This window comes from Necator americanus, chromosome IV (genome assembly GCF_031761385.1).
Source record: "Necator americanus strain Aroian chromosome IV, whole genome shotgun sequence".
NCBI classification, from domain to species: Eukaryota; Metazoa; Nematoda; class Chromadorea; order Rhabditida; family Ancylostomatidae; genus Necator; species Necator americanus.
The window spans coordinates 38,368,028-38,385,864 of NC_087374.1; the positions used below are offsets into that span (position 1 = coordinate 38,368,028).

The following is a 17,837-nucleotide window of genomic DNA, read 5'->3' on the forward strand; positions in this document are numbered from 1 at the left end:
AAGTAAAGTACGGATATAAATATAAAATGTAACATATAAAATATAAAGTGTAAAATATAGAATATAAATGTTAATGTAAAATAAATATAAATAAATGATATAAATAAATATAAATAAATGAATGTAAATAGAAATTTTGAAGAAATAAAAAATATGAATATCAAATGCAAATGCGAATAGTGTAAAATATAAATAAACGTTGATTTCAGTTTTAATATCCGGTGGGTTTTTCTAAATTATTATATTTTATTACGTATTTGATTTGGGTATGTGTAAAACTATAATTTAAAAAACACAAGCCAAGTTTTACCTCATCCCAAAGATCTTTATTGATGAAATCTAGGATTGAACTTTCATATTTTTACCAAATAACATAAAAAATATGCCGTTCAACTATAACGTTCCGTTCTCTTCATTGAAGGTACGCATTCCCGAAACTTGGCGTGCGATCTCTTTTACGGTCGTCGGAGGTCGATATCGATTCTTGGTCTCCCGTACGTCTTCCATTGTGATTTGAGGGAAATCCGTTCTCATCAGTGTTTCCTCCACTGCCCCATGGATGTCCTCCATTGTGATCTGGGAAGTTTTTGTTCCCTTCGGGATATCCTCCACTGTTCCACGGATGTGAGCCACTGTTGCCGTTTGGGTAGCCTCCGTTATGACCTGGGAAGCTGTCATCATTTTTACCAGGATATTCTCCACTGTTCTCTGGGAATCCACCACTACCACCTAGGTGGCCTCCATTATGACCTGGGAAGCCGCCATCGTTCTTATCGGGGTTTCCTCCATCGTTCCAGGGAAATCCACCGTTGCCGCCTTGATGGCCTCCATTATAACCGGGGAAACTGCCATCATTTTTACCAGGATATCCTCCACTGTTTCCTGGAAATTCACCACTGCCGCCGAAGTGGCCTCCATTATGACCTGGGAAGCCGCCATCGTTTTTACCAGGATATCCCCCATGGTTCCACGGAAATCCACCGTTGCCGCCGTTATTTGGAAAACGTCCGTCATTATTGCCAGAGTATCCGTGACCGTTTCCGGGGAATTTGTCATGTCCGAACGGATGTCCATTATTGTTTGGGTTCCATCCGGGTCCAAATTCTGGAAAAATTCAAACTATTGCAGTAGGGAGCATATGAGGAGAGCAAAAAAAAAAACAAAACAAAACAAAAACAATTCGTACTGCCACCACCACACGGTAATTGGCTTCTTGGATAATGATATGTGTTGATGATAAAGTTGACCACCATCTGCTGCTCAGGATTCATATCATAGAACAGATCACGTACAGCTTTGTTCATGTCTTCAATTGAGTTCGTCTACAAAAAAAAATGTAGAATATTTCTATTCTTAAAGAGTTGGCTCAGGGAAAAACACTTCACAACTGTAAATTTACCTTTCTATCCCTGACGTTTTTGAATTTGGTGAAGAATTGATCCAGTTTGCTCACTAATTTTTTAACGGAGGTAAAGAACGTGTCCACTCTATTTTCAGTGGCTTCCTTGTAGTAACTGTACTCTTTCTGAAGCTGTCGCTCTTCATTGAAATGTTAATGGTAACAAATTAATCTAAAACCGTAAAAAAAGAAAAATAGAACAAGTAAACGATTTTGATACAGCTCAGTTGAAATATTTCGATTTAAAATTAAAGACGTCGAACTACGAAACGTCCCGTACTAAGGAAATCGCACGGAAAACGTAGAGTTCGGGTTGTAGATTACGGACACGGGCGTGTGCCCGCACATCTCTCCCTAATAGTAATGAAAAACGGCGTGGGAACCGCTTAAATTCCTACGATGCACGTTAGGACGCTCCTCTATGTACACGTTCCGTTCCGGTCCACTTAGCAGCCTACTCGTTGGTCTTACTTGAATATAGGTATAGGTCCGGTAAGGAGACCTTAGTAATCTTTAGCGCACGTGCGGCACGTGGACGAAGGTGGCGCGTTGCAACTGGAATCGTCCTTAAAAAAGATCTATTCCAAGCCGTTTTTTTGCGATGATTAGGAAGAAGTTATGAGCTACGCTTGTTTCCATGATCTACAAACCGATTCTACCCTTTCCTTGAGGTTTCTGCACCATAGGAAACGCTGCTTTCAATGCATATTTTAATTTTTTAATTTTAATTCGTGAGCGTATGAGCGTCAACTTTTTTTTAAAATTTTCCTAACAGAAATACAGCCGTTTAGCTAATCAATAAATGTACCCAAGAATAATGTGAACCTTTGGAAAAATCAATGTTTCCCGGCGGCGATGTTTCTAGCTGTTTCATGAATAATTGTACCAACTTTTAGCGGACTGCAGCGCTTTAAACCATAGCAGCTACGGGGACCATCGACACTCAACGGGAACTCACCTCTAATCCATAATTCTTGGCCCAATTTCGCAGTTCTGCCTCCATTTTCTCGAACGATTGAGAGGTGTTCTGGAACAGCTGGTTTTCTCTAATTTTAGTTTTTCTTTTAAATTGAAGTGCTGAATTCCACATGTTCACCTCTGTGATTCGTCTGTATTCATACATCGCTTGCGGTGAGGCTCTGTTCAGGAATGTTGTTGTATCGTATTCGGTGGTGTAGCCGTTACCATTGTTGGAGTTGAAGTTGTTGAAATTGTTTTTCTTAAGTAATTTGTTAATTTTATTAATAAGTCGTTAATAGTGTTAATTTTTAGGTAGTCGTTTAAGTTTCCTTCCAACCTTTCTGGTATTTTCCATCTTTTTTTTTAGTGAACAACGGATATATTTCAATATTTCAACAAATTAGCCATCAGAACAGTTCAATATCTGATCAATCGTTCGTTGATTCTTTAATTCTTCACATATCGATCTGATCGATTGTTGATTCTATTTAGCTAGGACTCAGATTTCGGTGGATAAAAATGCTAAGGACCATGGAAAGAAACTTATGGGACCACCTATTACATAAATCTTGTATGCGCGAAAAATTTACTCAAAAACCAAGTGAATAAGCAAAAATGTCCTTAAACTTATTAAATTTAAAATTTCCTTCTTTCGCAAATCAGTGGTTTCCTCGAGAAATCTCAATTTTATCCGTAACACACGAAAATGAAGCTGTTTAATGCTAGGAAAATGAATTATTTAATTATTAGAATTAGATACACATTTATATACTATATTACAGACTACTATACTTTTTTAATAACTATATTATTATCAATGCAAATTTATTTGTTTCTAGTTGATCATTGATACAAAAACTATTATTAACACTCCGTACTTCTTAATTACCAATTATTCTGGAAATAGGAACATAATTACTTTGGAATGGAGACGCATAACATTTACTATGTTTAATACAATAAAAACTCCATTCCTGACTATTCAGAGTTAATAAGATGATCCCGAAAAAAAATATAATTAAAAAAAAACAGGAAAACAGAACTTAGAACAAAATGATAAAAATGAAGTTGAATAAAAATAAATAAATATTTTTTGATTCTCTTCAGTTTTGGGGCCATTAGGATGTCGTAGGGGATAGCGACTTGAAACACGGTGCAGTTGTGTAGGCGGCTGAGTTCGAAGCGGCGCGGTCGGGTGGAATCGTGATGGGACCATCGGCAGTTAGAGCGAAGAATATTGTTAGCAAGGGTCCCCCATCGATCCTAACCGCTACGCTCCCCGGAATCGCTTCCAGTGCAGCCGCTTACACAACTGAACCGTGTTTCATGTCGTTCTGATCCGACTATGGATTGCCTTTCGAGGCACTGCACTTCCAAGAAAGTAAAACTAACCGGGTAATCGGGTGTGTAACCGGCGCCGAAACCATGGTTGTAGCCGTGGTGGCGATGAGCCAACGTAGAGCTTACGGACAGTAGAAATACTAGAATCTTCATCCTATAAGGATAGAAATAATAAATTAAAATTCAAAGCAACGTATGGATGATAACTCGAAGCGAGGTGGGATTATATGAGTTTGAAAACGGATTACGTGTCCCCTATTGCTATTTTATTCAAAAATTTATCTTTATTCAGGTGTTCGCCGGTGTGAAGAATTCAGTGTGAAAAGTGACAACGGGGAATGTGCAAATGATTGCGTGCATGTGACTTTTAATTCTTTGTGAGGTCGTCAAATGACACAATACATTACTGTACACAGATTTTGTAATTGCTCGACGGTATATCCGCTGAAATCCTAGTCGTTTTTCTTAATTCACTTAACTGTTTGGAAGAGGAAAGATATTCTCAGATAATCGTTGTCAAATTGCTACCGAAATATGCTCCTTATTAAAATTCCCTTCTCTCCCCCCCCAAAAAAAAAAAGCGGTGGAAAAAATTTACGTTTGTAGTCAGCGTTAGTTGTTGTTACTGTCGTTGTTGTTGTTGTTGTTTTTTGTTGTTGTACATTTCGACCCAAACTAAAGAGAAAACCTAAACAATAGGCGTACGCAATTATATTCCAACGGATAACATTTAAATCATTTAAAATATTCTCATTTTATTACTTCGAATAACATTATGACGAAAAATTTACTTACTCAGATATACTTAGATGACCCGTCTTCATCGAAAGTGCGGCGCCCAGGATCTTCTCCACTCGTTTCGTTCAATCGCCATTGTCAATGACTAAAATTACTTTGTGAAATGGTATTTTTGTAAATCGTCGAAGTTTTGGTGAAATGCCAGGAAAAGTAAATTGCTTGATTTTGTTTATTAATTATTTCACTACATCTGTCCTGAACCTCATTTTTATCAAGTGTAATTTTCCTACAATATCTTCGAGTTGTTCTTATTTCACTTTAAAAAAAGTGCCCAGGAATTCAAGATTTCCACGACTTTGGCTTTGGGGTGAGAAAGTCCCCTTACAATCCTTGATACTACTTTACTTTACTTTTTTTTCACTTTTTTTTTAGTACTTTGATTCTTTCGACAGTTCAACAGTTGACAACAGATAGACGGTAACGAAAGTAAAAGAATTATTTCGCTTGATATACCTCCGCAGAGATTTATTAATAGAATTTTATGACTTCCAAGAGAACTACAAAATAAACTGTTCGATGGGCACTTCCTATTTTCTATGATTTAAAGAGTCAGATTGTAAAAATCCTGGGAACCGTTGTTCTATTATGACCCACTGGACGTGGGAATGAATCTCGCATGCGTGGGAATTTTCCACCTTTCTCTGTAGCAGGAGAATAACCGGTTAAATTCTGCATAAATGGCCATGTGAATGTGCAAAATTTGCTCTACAAAATTAAGGGAAAATTTTTGGAAATTTTTATAAAATCTGCCACTTTTTGTTATTTTCTATGACATGCTGACGGGTATTTTCAGGCAAAAAAACTCTCGGTTACGAGATATTTTTTTTATTTACTAGTTCATCCGTCTAAGTATGTTCTCATTGTTATGAGGTAAGCAAAAGTAACAAATTTCGATTAATTTCCTGTGGCACGCTGTACCATCAGCGTGTATCTTCGTTTTCAAGTGAAACTGTAATTTTCCTTTTGTAATTCATGGCTTTACTCCCATTTATGAGTTTTTCAGCTAGTTCTGGAAGCAATTTGTTCTCTGGGAAAATTCTGTTCGCACTGAAACATTCGTCTTCCTGAATTTAACCAATGACTTCTCAATCTTTAAGTCTAAGAGTTTCACAAGATGCCACGTCTTCGACAAAAACGAAGCTGTCGAGAGGTTAGGCCACGAATAAAATTCCGTAAAACCACGGAATTTTCAATGCACTGACCCCTAGTAGAAGATAGGAACTTTAATGTGGGTGTTCAAGTGAATTTTTCTTTTCATTTCAAGGACCTACTAGCTAACAGGGGTTTTATCCAGGAAAACCAGGAAGGACTAAACTGTCTGAACAAGTGATTTATGTGCATGATATGAGATCTGGCCCAAAAAAAACGATACACGGAGTTCCATGGAACTTTCATAACTATTGATCGACGTGGCTACAAAATACCGCCGTAAGATGTTTGAAGAGCATTACTCTGATGCTTTTTGTTAGCTATTCTCTACTATCCAACAATTTCTTTGTCCTCTGAAAATAATTTAACTCTCGCCATAGAATGACTGGTCACCGTTTGCATTTTAATTTTATAATCGGATTAAAGCCAGTAGGAAAGAGCAGCGAGTACGTGTGGATTACGACAGTCCGGATGAGTCACACCGTGAAGTGAACGTATAGTTCGCTTATAGAATTTTTTCTCGAAATATATGTCATTGTTTTCTATTTATTAAATAAAAAATTACATACGTATGAGTACTGTTATAGGAAACGAGTGATATTATGGTTAACGTGGAGATAATCCTACTGAATGCCTGTATTTTCAGTAGGAAGTGAATTCTCTCAGTTGCAAGCGGTCTGCAGTTTCGATTCTGTGGTGGATAAAAAGATGGACCATTAAGAAAAAGTAGGAAGAAAAAAATTAAATCGAGTTGCCCTTAAAAAAATGAAATGTAGTTTTTTGTTTCAATTTTGTTTATCTATTTTTTTAAAAAGTAAGTTCAGTCATTACTATGTTCTCCGTATACAAACTAAGCAACTTGCGCGCATCGCTCAGAGAGCGAACGGATGCCCTTCGCCCAAAATTCAAAGATTACGGCTCAAAGCCCGACCACAGCTCAGATTTGAGCTAATCAAAGTTCTTGGATAATTCTCTTCGGATGGATTTCTTCGGAGCTCGGAACAAATGGTAATCAGGGCGGCTTTGTGTCAGAGGAATAAAGCGGATGAGGAAGGATCCCCCACAAAGCTGTTTCTTCCGGCTGCTGGCAAATTGTTGAAGTGACAAGGGGAGCGGGCGTAGTCATAAAGGAGGGAAGAATTTTTTTCGTCTCATTGCCAGGAACTCTTTTTTCTTTTTTCATATACCTTGCAATAGTGCAGCTTACCTGTCACACATTTATTTGCCATTGTCGGGTGGAAAGAATCGTCCCTATGGAATGTGTGAACGGATGGCTTAGAGGAATATTAACTCATATGAGGCTGAGGGAATTCGTAACTCTTAAACAAAAACCATGAAAACTGCCCTGCTTAATACCATTTGAAAAATTATTAGGTAATTAGGTAGGTAGTTTGCAAATTTGCGCTTCATTTCTTCATTCAGCAAAAATAAATCCCAATTAGCTCCCGATAAAACAAATAATCATTAAGCAATGAAATATCCTAATACAATTTCGAGGATATGTACTATTAACCACTCCTACTACATTTGTATGTACTTGTGAACCACTAAGATATCAGGAGATAATACTAGAAATTCAAATTTGTTTTTCTTTTCGTTCTTTATTTCTCACAATAAAAGGTTTACCATTGTAAACATAGAATAACCTCCTCCTTCCCTCTTTTATTAATCTTTTTGTTTCTCAAGCACTTCACACCTCTTTTCTTGTTATTGCTGGGTTTTGTTTTAGTTTCAAAACGTTTAGTTTTCTCCATTTCTCCAGAAATCATACTCTTCTGCTGGAAAAGCCCCGGAATTGGCGAAGTAGAAGCTTTTAGAATACACAGAAAATCGATATCCTTGAACTTTATTTTGGTAGGCTCCTTGACTCGGAATAAAAACATTATTCACATGTTTTTCACATAAAATGTTTTTTTTTTCTCAAATAAAGTACTCCGACTCGCGAAAAATAAAGATGGCTACCTTAGGAGCTCTATCTATCTCCACAATTTTTCACGGATTAAACAGGAACAATCGGACTCATCGGATCGTCGCCGCATGTCGCTCACGGTTTGGCGGAAACCTCAGACGATTCTGAATTGAAGAACGCGCGGGCGTATCCCTAGCGGATTTGTTATCGCTAGAGATTGTAGTCATTTTTAAAGGGAAAAAGTCGTTGTTTGCGAAAAATGTTCCTCGCAGGTTGATCGGTGTTTAGTCGTAACAGTTTTCTTGTTATAGTTCATAATTAGCTGATTTTTATGGACGGAAAGGAACTAGCGAACTCTTGTTGAGTTCTGCTTCTGGATCTTGTGATTTTATTTCATAAATTTTCCTTTCCAGCGTTTTTTCATGCATCGTTTTAAGGTTTTTCTTATCGCCATTGAGAGGAGAGCAAATACTGACGACATGCGCATGTGCAGTTCGTGTTAACCGTGGGCACATTGACTTAACTTGACTTAATCGGCGGGTAGGTATTACGGCCTAACGCGGCTATCCGCATCTTCGCCGGAGTGTGTCGTTTTTGTTCATATCCGAGCCCATCCTGTTCGATCTTCAGCTAGATTTTGCATAGAATCTACCTATCCGTCGCTATTCCACACAGGCGGCGGAACTTCTCGACTTCACGTCTCGACTGCCAGTCAACGCCAAATGTCCTCAGATTTTCCTTCACCACCTTCGTCCAGAACTTTCTTTTACGACCAGTTGGCCTTTCCCAGTTGGGATCTGGGAGCATCCTCAGGACTACTTGGACAAGACGATCAGACGCTCTCCTCATAACGTGACCAAAGAAGCGAAGAAGGTTTTTCATGACTACATCAGAAGTCCGGGGAAGATGTTGACGTTTTCTATCTGTCATCCGCAGGTACACCATGTCCATTTCCGAGTAAATTTCTTCGTTATGGCACATCAGGGGCCAAAAGTAGCCTAGCAGTCATCTAAACAGCTTTCTTTCCATGCAGTCAAGCTTTTCCATAACCGTCGCTGGCGCTGCCCAAGTCTCCGATGACGGTGATGGAAAAGCATGAGCACATATATACATCATTATGAATAACTATTTATGTACACTATTTGAATTTCATTACTATCTTAATAATTATCACATCAATTTATAATCATAGTTCCCATCGCATGATTTCATTTTATTTGGTTTTGTTATTTGGTGAATTTATTATAATATGGGAGTATGTATGTGACAATACTCGAGAATTTTTAATGAAAGTGTGGGGAAATAGAAACAAAAATAGCATTAAAATTACCCTTAAAAGCGACTCGAGCCGCTAACACTTTTTTCTTCAAAAACCGTGTTTTTCTCGTTTTCCTTCCTTCCTCTTCTCCCTCTTTTTCTCTCTTTCTTCCTCTCTCTCCTTCTTCCTCTCTTTCTTTCCTCATTCCTCACGTTCTCTCTTGTCTTTCTTTCTGGTCAGCTTTAATTCCGAGCAAATAGCACTTGAAAACGACAGAAATAGAGTCCCTAAAGAAGTTTTTGGTGGATTCTTCCACATTTTTCGGTAGAATCTGGAAGTTGACGTTCCACCTCAGCCACATCCACCATCTCGAGGTGCTTCCAATCACATTTCACATGTAAAATTCATTCATTCGATCATATACATAACTCTTTGGTATTCTAAAACAAAATTCTAAGAATACTTACTACGTATGTATTGTAATAGGGCGTTTAGAACAAGAAGTGCAACATTCAACGTTATATACAAAATCATTCGATCTCAACAACAATATTTCACCTCTAGAAAAAAATGTAGCTATAAGCTTCAATGAGATGTGAGTGAATGAGCGTAATTATGACAATTGAAGAGGTTTCGCGGCGGCGGTGAAAAAAAAAACCGAAGAAGAAAGAAAAATGAAAGAAAGGAAGAGAAACAAGCACCAAATATGTGAAACGATAAAAAAATAGAACGAGAATATCATGAGCAATTAAAAATTATCTTTGAACTTTAATGATCAATACGTAGCGTATAGAATTTCTATGGTTCTTAAAATCTTTGAAATCGAACATTTTCTTCAATTTGAGTTGTGATTACGGTAGCTCCCACACCGTTAATACCTTTGTTCCCAAATTCCATATCCTCTAATGTGCTCTTCGCCTGGAAAAAAAGAGGTTAAATGAAATTCGATGCTGATTTAGCTGAAATGTAAAGAAATTTCCTTACAATGCCGACTATCCGTGTATTTCTGAGGAGTACTGGTGACGTCTTGGATAGGATATATTGACCTAACGGAGCTGTGATCAGAATCGTTAGTATACATGCTGTTACTGCCTAAAGTAATACAGTAATTGTACTTGTTACTTAGTTCCCTAGTACATAGAGGAATAATGTTCGACCATATTATTACCAAAATTCAAAATTTAAAAATTCCGGCTTAAAAATTCATATTTAATTCTATTTATAAGATACAAGAGGTCTTAAGATAGGATAATAAATAATTAATAGAAAAATAATTAAAATAATGAATATAGCATAAGGTCTTATCACGAACATTCGTGAGAGTTTACAATTTTTCCATCGCAGAAAATCTCATAAAAGGGAACTCCGGGACTTATCTTCACGGGGGCAACCGCGACGCGTCTGCCGCAACGCACACACTTTGTCTGCTTAGGACAAGCTTCTTTTTTTCTGTCTAAGATGATCCATTCGAAAGCGCGTAGCGATAAACGTAGATTCTTGCTCGTAAATTTAGTTTTTTTCCCAAATATTTTCTCGAAATTATTGTTTTCATTCCTTTTTTATTTTACGATGGTTCCAGCTGTTGCGATATTTTCAGTTTCTTCAAAAAATTAAATAGCCAGTACCTATTGAATATCACTTACAGTACACAGCATAGAAACTTACATATATTGGTTCCAGAAAGAGAAAACGGTTACTAAATATTGTAATGTTTATTATTGTTTTTATTCCTGGTTATTTTTAGGTATATTAATGCTATCACAAAATGGATGGTTACTGTATTTCACGTAGGAATCGGAAAATTCAACAAAAAACAGCGATAACTGTTAAATTGATGAAGTTTTTTTTCCAGAATTTGTGAAATTTTCCACCGTGACCCGGGAGAGAATCGAAAAAAAAAATTTGGAAATACATTGCTTATTATATTTAAATTGTATGTGTATCACGGAATAATTTGTAGAAATAGTAAAAAAGTTTTTTGCCATCCTAGTATAAAAAATCCAGAAAAGAAACTTCAGAAAAAAGTATTTGATGATACTCTTGAGACTTACCGTATGCGCTTCCTGTTGTAGATCAGGTAAGCTAATAGCCAAAGCAGTGATTGTAGGTGCTAGTGCAGCCTAAAACTTTTATTCTGAGGAAGGAAAGGAGGAAACTTCAATGTTTTCTAAAAATTAAATACATCTACGTTGAAATTAAAAAAAAATGCGAAAAAAAATATGGTGGAACTGAACACATCACACCTGAACTGTAGCTTTTGGGATTAACGATAGAGCAATAACGAGTTGCTCTTTAATGTTAAAATCGGAGCAACATGAGAAGACGATTCCCGAGAAGAATCTGAACAAAGCTCCGATCCCAATTAATGCACATCCAGTCAATACCGTAGTCCAAGTCATCTGAAAATCACACCATTGGCTACGGGGAATGAATCTCATCTCAACACACACGTTACAGTCTTACTGTAGAAAAATCGAGTTTCATGCCAATCAACGCGAACAGTAACGGCATAAAGAAGAGATTCCATAGGAGAGCAAACGCTTTCTCTTCATAGATGATCTAAAAAAATAATTTCTAAATTCTAATTTTCAATTATCCTTTTTTTTTCCAGAATTTCCCTCCAGATAAATGTAATACCTTGTCGTCATTGTCAATTTTCCATCGGTTGCTTGCTATGAAACATATTAGGACCGCTGCAATAATTCCACCACTGGGAAATCCAAGGACGTTGCCGCCTAAAGAAAACCTAAATCGCTGAAGAATCGCTACAATTTACATGTATTAAAAATTATAATTAAAAATGAAATTAAGAGATCAATTTTATTTGAAAAATTCCAAAAAGTCCAGAAATCCAACTTAGCAATTCAGAAAATTTCACGAAAATTTTCTGTTGGGTGTGCCAAAACCTGCTAGGCCGGGCCTACCAGCCTAACCTGTCGCTAAATTCTTCCTAGCAGTTAAAAAAAAATTAATCTGTATTGCAGAAAGAAATCTCTCGTCAACTTTTTCATAAATCCATGGTATTCTGGAGTTTTTGGAATTTTCCAGAATTTTACTGTGAACAACGCAACAACTTACCAAGAACACAAGCTGAAGGGACTGTGGCGAACAGAAGGGTACGACTAACTGAGCTGTTCTCAACGTAGGAAATCGGGAACCACCATAGTAGCCAGCCTGATCGTCAGAGAAAATCAAGAAAAAATTGCTATATGCCTTTAAAAAGACTATTAGTGAAAATTAAGGAGAAAATATGTAGAGCGAATCAGCGAGAAGGGGCGGTGCACGTGAGTGCATGTGATTGGTTGACGCATATAACTCGTACGAAGCTTTCTTCTAACTCATATCGGAAATTACAAGCTGATTATCAAAAAGGAGAAGAACTGATTAACCAGAAGAGGAGAAGAGGAAAATGCGAACGGAGGAAATTCTCCAACCGCAGTGCTTTTACAGAAATTTGTCTTTGTAAACTACTTTTGCAAAAAAAAAACTGAACTCACCCATAATTAGTCCAATTATCGCACCAATAATTAGTTGTGCTACGGTCACCGCAATAACTTCACCAATTGGCTCTAAACACATTCACATTTTATTTAGTTTTATGGATTCTTCACATTTCCAGAACATTTTAACGACAACTTTTCTTAGCGACTGTACAAAGTGGAAACGGAAACGGAAATTAGATGGACATTTTGAACGTACAGGACTATTTAGGAGAAAAATTGGAACTAAAACACCTCATTTCCCAGTCATGTACCGCTTTAAACAGGATTTTAACCCGCTGAGGCCTATATTGATTAAATGGAGTTACTGTCAACCCAATACACGGCAATGTTAAGGATATTTCGCGTTTTTTTTGTTAAGGATATTTTATTTTATTATTTCATTTTATTTTTATTTTATTTATTACATTTACGTATATTATATAATATTATCACGTTATTAGTGCAATTAGGACACGAGAACGATGAAGGGAAAAAAAAATAAATTGTACCACGTTTATCGAGCCTACTATGGAATTTCATTCATTTCTAATTCAAAAGTGTATAGGTTCAGCAAACGTTCACTTTATCCTTGTTTTATTAATCTCATTATTTTTCATTCATTAATTTATAACTAATTCTTATTATTATTATGTTTTCGTCGTTATCTTTATTTAATTTTTAATTGTACCCTTTCATTTATTATTATTTTATGGCTTACAACGACTTACGTGGTCAATCGACCTATAAAATCGGTAGCTTTGTTCTGATAATAATTTAATTTTCAATAATTATCGAATTATATTTCTAATTTTTAATAGTTTGTTTTTTTTAAATAATTCTTATATTAGTTCTTTTACCAGAAGTGCGAGGAACTGAATTGACTTAAAGGCATCACCCCACGAATCTGACGGAATCTGGCGTGGTATGGATTTTCGAGGGCCAAACACACTATACGGGCGCGTAGATTGCGAAGACGGGTTGGATCTCGTTCATCTCTCCCTGCATCACTGTAGACAGACAGCTTCAGAATCCGGTTCCTTACGACGTCCTCTATAGCAATTTCTATTTATCTCAAAATCCATTAGAACGCCCAGAAGTGGCAACTCATTTCATTCGACGAATCGCAGGCGGGGGCGGGGCATAAGGGTGGTGTGGTTGGAATAGAGGACGTCGTAAGGAGCTGGATTCTGAAACCACCTGTTTACAGTGATGCAGGGAGAGATGAACGAGATCCCACTCGTTTTCGCAATTTAGGCCTCGTGTAGTCTTTGACCCTTGGAAATCCACACCACGTCAGGTTCGTGGGGTATGCCCTTAAGCGTAATACTGTACAATCGGCCTTGTAAATGTAAGTGGACTTATATAGGGGCTTTTTTTGACGTTTTAGTAACTACCAATAATGGTTGTAGAAGTTTTAGATCCAGAGAATGGAGCCGCATGCTCCCATTCATTTCTTTTTCTGCACAATAATCAAATAATTAAAAATCTTAGGAAAATTCCAAGGTATTATTCCAAGGTACAACAGCTGCTCACCTGTTGCGGATACTATTGAAACAGCAGCTGAGAATGCTGTTATGCAGAAAATGTTATCAAGAGTAGCTGAAGCCAGGACTAATGTTGGGATGCCCTAAATCCACAGTTCTCATACAGTACGCAGTACGGGAATGAGGTGTCCAACTAACTTTTCTTGTCCCCAGTCCTTGGCTCTGTAGGTCAAGCATAGTAGGAACAGTAACGGCCGGTGAAACAGCGGTCAATATGAATCTGAAAAAAAGCTCTACGCTCACAGAACCTCCTCGGCGCCTCAGTTTGAATCCATAATTTCGCAAATTCTCTGGAAACCATCAGCGATAAGATTTAGTGAACGGATGCTCCTACTTATAGTGATTATTACTGTAAAGACGTTAAGCTTGGAGGATACTAAGAGAAAGAAATTCTGAAAATGTGAGCAAATCAACATGAGTGCGGCCGGATGGTCTAGGGGTATGATTCTCGCTTCGGGTGCGAGAGGTCCCGGGTTCGAATCCCGGTTCGGCCCAACTTTTGCGATAAGCGTAAATCATCTGCAGTTGTTGGTTGGTAGAAATCAGTTGGTAGAGACCGAGATGCAAAGGAAAGCATCCAAATTTTCAGCTGGTCAGGTTATTTTATGTGGGGAACACGTAGACCGTGCAATAACCATTTAAAAGTTCAGGTTTCTTGATTCGTTTCCGCTGCAACTTATTTTTTTCATTGTTTATTTAGATATTTAAAGGGCTTTTCAAAATAAGGTCCCTCAGCATCGATATTTTGCTTACAGTATGTTCCACTTCGTCGCTTTCTATTTTTTTTTTGGGGGGGGGGGAAAGCTAGGATTTTCGAAGAATGAGCGGAATTTAAACTTGAGTAGGGTTCTGAAAAGAGGAAAATAACAAGAAAAAGGGCGGGGCGTGTGAGAAAAACAAAAAAAAAAGAGGAGAACACAATTAAAAGAAAAGGTTTTGTCAATGGTAAACCTTTTAAAAATAACATGGGAATAAACGGGAAGAGAGGCATTGTTTTAAATTTCTACATATTTTTAACTCCTGACATATTTGTTTTCCACAAGTAAATAGATATGTAGTAAGCGTGGTTAATTGGCGTTAATTCTACACATCTTGGCTCTATATCTGGATATCCTAAGGGGAAAAAAGAACCTCCTGAACTTACCCACAAATCAACGCCATCGAAACGGACCATCCAAAAATAAAAATAGCAGCAAGGGCGATAGCAGCGCTTTCTATAGCGGCTGTTATGATGCCAAGGCTGAGCGTGACCACCTAAATTATGAGGATTTTTAGACTCGGAGGATTCATCAGTGAGAAATTTTCTTCGTTCAACAGCAAACAATGTTTTTCCACTAACCATAGCCTCTTTCAGGTAATCCCAACTGAGTCCTATGCCACAACGTACAAGGATTACGGTAAGCGCAAGTGTCCGTATACACCATTCCCATTTTGGATTCACGTAGAACATTTCGTGAAAGACAGCGATATTTTTCACCAATAAACCCACCAACAAGCAACCTATAATTGGTTCCTGAATGGTGGATCATCCATTATTGGCCTCATGCCAATTAAGTCAATCTTAGCACTTTAATAGCTACTTGCTTTTTGCTGAAACGTCATTCAAAGATATTGAGTTTATTTATCTTTGTTATCCACAATTATAATTTTTCAAAAGAAAATTGTAATCCTCAGACATAAAACTTGATCTGCTTCATAGTTTGCGCAAGATCTTTCCCAAAAAAAAAACAAAAAAAGCTTGTATGTATCTTCATAGAATTCAGTGAATTCTGGATCTTCGATTTATTTTGATAAACAAATTTTCAAATTAACTTCAAATAAATAAATTCAAAATTTTGATAAAAATCTTCTATAGAACAATTACGCATAGAATGCCTGAGAAAATTCATTGGATAAAAGTCAGGAAAATACTTTGAATTTCTAGAGAAAAAAGAAAATTCTCTGCACATTTCCATTGTTCCGTGTGCTACGCAGTAAATAGTGTTAAAGAAAATATTACACTGTAAAATTGTCTTTGATACGAAATCCACAGTTCAAATCGGGAAAAAAATCGATGAAGAAAAAATGTGCTGATTTCTAAGGGAACTCTTTACGAAAAAGAATAGCTGAGAGGAATTGACCGATGTGAAAAATTTGGAATATTTTTTCTTTGAAAGGAAAGATGATGGGTAAAAAATTCTAGTTTTTTTTCTTAAATTTCAATATTCATCTATCGTCACATTTATTTCTTGCTACAAACTTAGCAATGAGTAAAGGACTACGAAAAAGAACGGACTCCCGAGAATTATGGATTGAAGGGATATTGCAAAGAATGTAATGAAGATAAAAAAAATGCTGCAGGTGTTGTGAAAAAAAATCACGGTCAAATCTATGTAGATATAGATCCGAGAAGGGAACATGTTAGTTATCAGGATAATAATTTTAATAAATTCTACTCCATAGATTAAAATAAGAATTGAAATAAATCACAAATTTTCTAACGCCTAATACTGATACATAGAAGAGAATAATTTTTTTCTTGCACAGAAATAAACTTGTGCCGATTGAAAATACTAAATATATTATTATAAACCAGCAAAGATTGAGGAAAAACCGTTGAAGTCGCGTGCTAAACAAAAAAATATTTTCTTCCGTGCGAAAGAAAGAGAAATCAAAAATAGTGCAGCCAAGAATTTTGTAAGAAATTGTGAATTATTCAAAGAACGGAGAGAAATATTATTGTTTGAAATTTTGAATAGTACATTGAATTTTTTTTTTTGAATATCTAACACTAAAACCTACTAAGTGTCCTAAACGTAGCTCACTTATTGGCAATGAAAAATTTAAGACAGTAAGTTCCAGAAAAAATTAATTTATAAATGAGAGCTATACGACTAACAAAAGATAAGCTCGTGGAAAATTTCCTTAAATTCTGTCTGTGAGAAAAATTACAGCTAGAAACGTTAGGTGGGAATTCACAATTTTGATTTCTGGAAATAATTGAAATAAATAATAAAACTATTCGTGAAATTACCACGATTTTTTGAGTTCATATGTGTTGCTGCACAATTAAGGATCGTTTTAGGAGAAAAACGAGGAACATTGCTGATTCTTTCGATGGAAACTAGAAAAAATGTTGCATTTTAGAGCGTGAACCACCGATGAGTCACAGATTATCCTTCGGAAAAACTTGGGCGATCCACCGGTAGCTCATTTCTACTGGTTCCCATTTAGAAGTTTAGGAAAAGGTTAGAAAAATTAGAAATAATTATCTCTCACTTTTTCCTAGTTTTATTTTATTATTTAGGCTTGAAATTTTACAAGTGAATATTTTTTTTTCGAAGTACAACTTACCAAACAACGGCGGTAGTGAAACGTAGTCAAATAATTGTCCAACACACAATGAAATAATTAATAAAAAGAATAATGAGAACGCTGAGGTTATGAGACTTGAGATATCGGAGGTTGAAGCGGTAGCATTTCTGGCGTCCACTATTGATTGCTCACCGCTAGTGAATGGATGAACTGAAATTGATTTTTTTTAGTTTTTTTTCAAGAAAAAAGGAAAATCCACAAAAATTCAACAAAGAAATTTCAGAAAAAAAAACTCACTGAAACTTCGACCGAATGCTGCTAATACAACGAGATATGTTGCGATAAGTATAAGGCAAGAGGTTATAATGAAATTTATCTGAAAAATTAATGAAAAATGAAACAGGGGAAGAAACGAAGGAGATGAATTTATGAAACTAACATGTGTATTTCTAAAAATTTCGCTTATAATCCGTGCGAATTTAGTATCTCTAATTGATTTAACCATTGTTTAGAGGAGGTTAGCGATTCGAGCTTGTCTTCCTGGAAGGAAATCGGTGGATAGGTGATTGAATATGCATCGCTTCCATTAAAAATTAGAATTTTTGAGGAAGAAAATTTAACAAAGGAACGCAAATAGGAGGAAAACAAGGGTATGAAATAGAAGGGAAAGAAGGGGACTGAAAAAATTTAAAAAAGGAGCTGA

General features: G+C 36.5%; 2 protein-coding genes across 4 annotated transcripts; both read right to left on the reverse strand.

Annotated features, from left to right (window-relative positions):
* Positions 1-412: 412 nt before the first annotated feature.
* Positions 413-8,537, reverse strand: RB195_003978 (uncharacterized protein; the record flags this gene model as incomplete). 3 transcript variants are annotated; one of them, XM_064201874.1, is made up of 7 exons in its annotated part: positions 413-1,104; positions 1,187-1,322; positions 1,400-1,525; positions 2,358-2,426; positions 2,496-2,618; positions 3,752-3,854; positions 8,209-8,537. In XM_064201874.1, 7 exons carry the CDS (start codon positions 8,535-8,537, stop codon positions 413-415), a joined length of 1,578 nt encoding a protein of 525 aa, XP_064057755.1. The 3 variants fall into 3 exon arrangements, with proteins under 3 accessions (XP_064057755.1, XP_013306924.2, XP_064057756.1); XM_013451470.2 differs by lacking the exon at positions 8,209-8,537 and having other exon boundaries at positions 3,752-3,853; XM_064201875.1 differs by lacking the exons at positions 413-1,104; positions 1,187-1,322; positions 1,400-1,525; ... (1 more) ...; positions 2,496-2,618; positions 3,752-3,854 and having other exon boundaries at positions 8,205-8,507.
* A 1,084-nt stretch (positions 8,538-9,621) lies between these two features.
* On the reverse strand, positions 9,622-17,639 carry RB195_003979 (uncharacterized protein; the record flags this gene model as incomplete). The annotated part of the gene is made up of 15 exons (XM_013451469.2): positions 9,622-9,732; positions 9,799-9,906; positions 10,866-10,934; positions 11,058-11,213; positions 11,278-11,373; positions 11,452-11,549; positions 11,893-11,988; positions 12,312-12,383; positions 13,830-13,923; positions 13,979-14,060; positions 14,985-15,094; positions 15,180-15,340; positions 17,174-17,344; positions 17,432-17,510; positions 17,574-17,639. 15 exons carry the CDS (start codon positions 17,637-17,639, stop codon positions 9,622-9,624), a joined length of 1,569 nt encoding a protein of 522 aa, XP_013306923.2.
* Positions 17,640-17,837: the final 198 nt, after the last annotated feature.